Source organism: Sphaeroforma arctica, assembly GCF_001186125.1.
Source record: "Sphaeroforma arctica JP610 unplaced genomic scaffold supercont1.108, whole genome shotgun sequence".
Taxonomy (NCBI): domain Eukaryota; class Ichthyosporea; order Ichthyophonida; genus Sphaeroforma; species Sphaeroforma arctica.
In genome coordinates this window covers 17,314-19,988 of record NW_014040450.1, presented here as the reverse complement: position 1 = coordinate 19,988, position 2,675 = coordinate 17,314, and the positions used below count along the sequence as shown (strand labels likewise).

Sequence of the window (2,675 nt, the reverse complement as noted above, 5' to 3'; positions counted from 1 at the left end):
TCGCCCACACTTAGAAGTTCTCGCACTCTTATTAACGCCCGGGAACATTACCGAACAGTTCGGTACATACAACACCAACATTGTTTTAAATCGGAGGTAAACATGGTTGACATTACAATATTTACACTGGAAGTCTGGAAGAAATGGCCATGGGTGTGACTTGTGTGGCTTAACTTTTAGGCCTGTTCCAACATCCAATTTTTCGACCCCGTATATCTTCAGATATCGAATTTTTAAAGCACTTGTTTTTCTGAAATTCGATAACTCGAGATATCCATTCCATAAAAAAAAATCTCCCAGAAGTAGAGATTGAATCTTTGAATAATAGAAAATAAGCCTAAAAAGCCCTATTTTGCACGAATTACAGATTTTTGAGATCTGGCGCCAGTTTGGTTATTTGTCTTTTACCAAAAATACCCCCCCCAAAAAAACGATTTCTCACATTCGATATCGAATTGCTGCCGAATAACCGAGGTCACCTCGGTGGATATTCGGTGGTCGAATTTCCATTATCTTTTCTTGACAAATATTCGACCCAAAAATCGATAATTCAAAATATATACTGGAAAAAATCGATGATGGAACGGGCCTTAGGCTCTTGGTTTTTGTTTTGTAAAAAAAAACAAAATATATACAAAGTTCAGAAGGCTATGATACAATACGAATGTTTTCAGTTGCAGAGTTTCTTCGTGATGGACAGTCGGCTATTGCAGCATCTACGTATTTTTAGATAACTATTATCTGTTAATATGTATATGCAAGGGTTTCCACGCATGTATGAATATATGAACAACTATTATCTGTTATCAATATGTATCTGCAGAGGTTTCCACGTATTGAGCATATTAAAATACTGCATCATCCCCAGTAGGATGAAATCTAGAGTGCTCGCCTGTAGTTTGAATTTGAATGTCCAGGTTTCACGGTTCAAGGTTGACTTGGTGTTGACCATATATATATAAATAATTCTAATACACATATCCATATACTCGTGACAGATTCTAGTATTATACGTATATGTGCATGTTTTTTTTACATTGTTCGAAGTAGGCTTTGGGATTTTGCTCTTCATATGTTGATATACAGTCCAATAGCTAATAATAACAAGTTTTTGCGTATTGTAGTATACCGTACTCGTTTAGGCTCGTATTTATGACGGCGAGTCGAACAAGCTGTGCGAGAGTTAGCGCATGAATACAGTCCCCTTCATATTCATAAGATTTTGATTGTGAGATCCATGTATGTGGTATGGTTGTTCATCTTCACACATAAACAAAGTGTGTAAGGGCATATAGAAATAGCAGTCCTCGATTTTTCATGCATGTATGTTTTAACCAATTTTATTAATTGAGTTTTAAAAACTATTAGCAACAGCACACGTTGGTAGTAGATATGCAAGCCGTCATGTATTCACTTTCAGCTGCATATCCAAATGATACTCGCGGGACACTGGGGTCGGTGCACTCGGAAAGCTTTACTTAGTATTGCCGCAAAGATACCTGTCACAAAACCACAGAGTATGAGCAATCGCATTCGAAGAAGTGTTCGATTGGCGCTGTGCTTTAAAGTGGCTCAGCGTTTCAGCCGAGTTTCTTGTCAGGGCTGTCATGGGATAAACCTACAGCAATGAGCAGCTTGCATGTTGTACGATATTCCTGCAAGTCACTTTCAGCCTCACAATATTCAAGCACAGTCTAATTTTTATTATTGTTTCAGCGCATAGGTGGCTATACCCACCTTATGTGCCCACGCTCAATTTATCTCCACCTTTCTTACGTAAACAGATACTACTGCCTGTACTCAACTCTACATACGGGTGGTTCATACGCCTATAGTCCACCACCGCTCTCCTTCCTTCTGGCCCCTTTGTTCAATTAATTCGTTACTTTCCGTCGACTGCGTGGTCACCCGATCATGGTACAGAGGACCGTTTATGCACATGGTATGGTACTCTCCCCTTTCTCCACCCAAGTCTAAGGGTTTAGAATCTGGGCTGCCCTCAGGCGGTTTTAGTGCCATTTGCTCCATTTCTCTTACTATCTCGGGGGATAGTGATCGCCCTGTAATAGGTAATTATGTTTGATATCAGGGAAAGCACAGAAAACTTTATTCAATCAAATATTAATACGTAAATAGGGCGTTTGTATAGTCTTTTTACATTCTGAGCAGATATATGTTCTGTAGATCGGAGCTGTGTGCATACCTATGTACGCGATACGAAGCTTCAGTGTACTATTCAAAGCCATACTAAAAATTGTACTGTTGTATGTGAGAGCGAATTGCTCAACACCAGACTGCTAGAGACACATGTAGTTGCTAATGTATACCACAGGTGCTGTGTTGCAGTCACAGCCCATATCCGCTTGTGATATTCGAATAGTACATTTTCACAGTTAGCAATGCGGTAGAAGGTACACGCAGGCATCTAATAGTCATGTATACATGTGTATTGTACGGTACGAATCAACTGGATAGCCAGTTCGACTTCGGTAGTGTGTGAAGCCATTGTCAATGGCCCTGTCTGCACGTATACGATTCGTATTCTGGCGAAGCGGGACTACATCCACTGAAAGACTACACTTTAAATCACAGAAAGCCTTCACAAACACAACCTTGACGTGTACGAAAGTTTCAACGCATACGTATACCAACAATTAGATGACTTTGCATGAGTC

The 2,675-nt window shown here is 39.8% G+C and overlaps 1 protein-coding gene across 1 annotated transcript in view; it reads right to left on the bottom strand.

The window, feature by feature from the left end:
- Positions 1 to 1,687: 1,687 nt before the first annotated feature.
- Positions 1,688 to 2,675, bottom strand: part of SARC_02421 (hypothetical protein) — a 2,668-nt gene continuing 1,680 nt past the window's right edge. Inside the window, exon 2 of the mRNA XM_014303814.1 lies at positions 1,688 to 2,060. Coding sequence (XP_014159289.1) covers positions 1,822 to 2,060 — 239 coding nt within the window. The 3' untranslated portion in view covers positions 1,688 to 1,821. The remainder of the gene's footprint in view (positions 2,061 to 2,675) is intronic.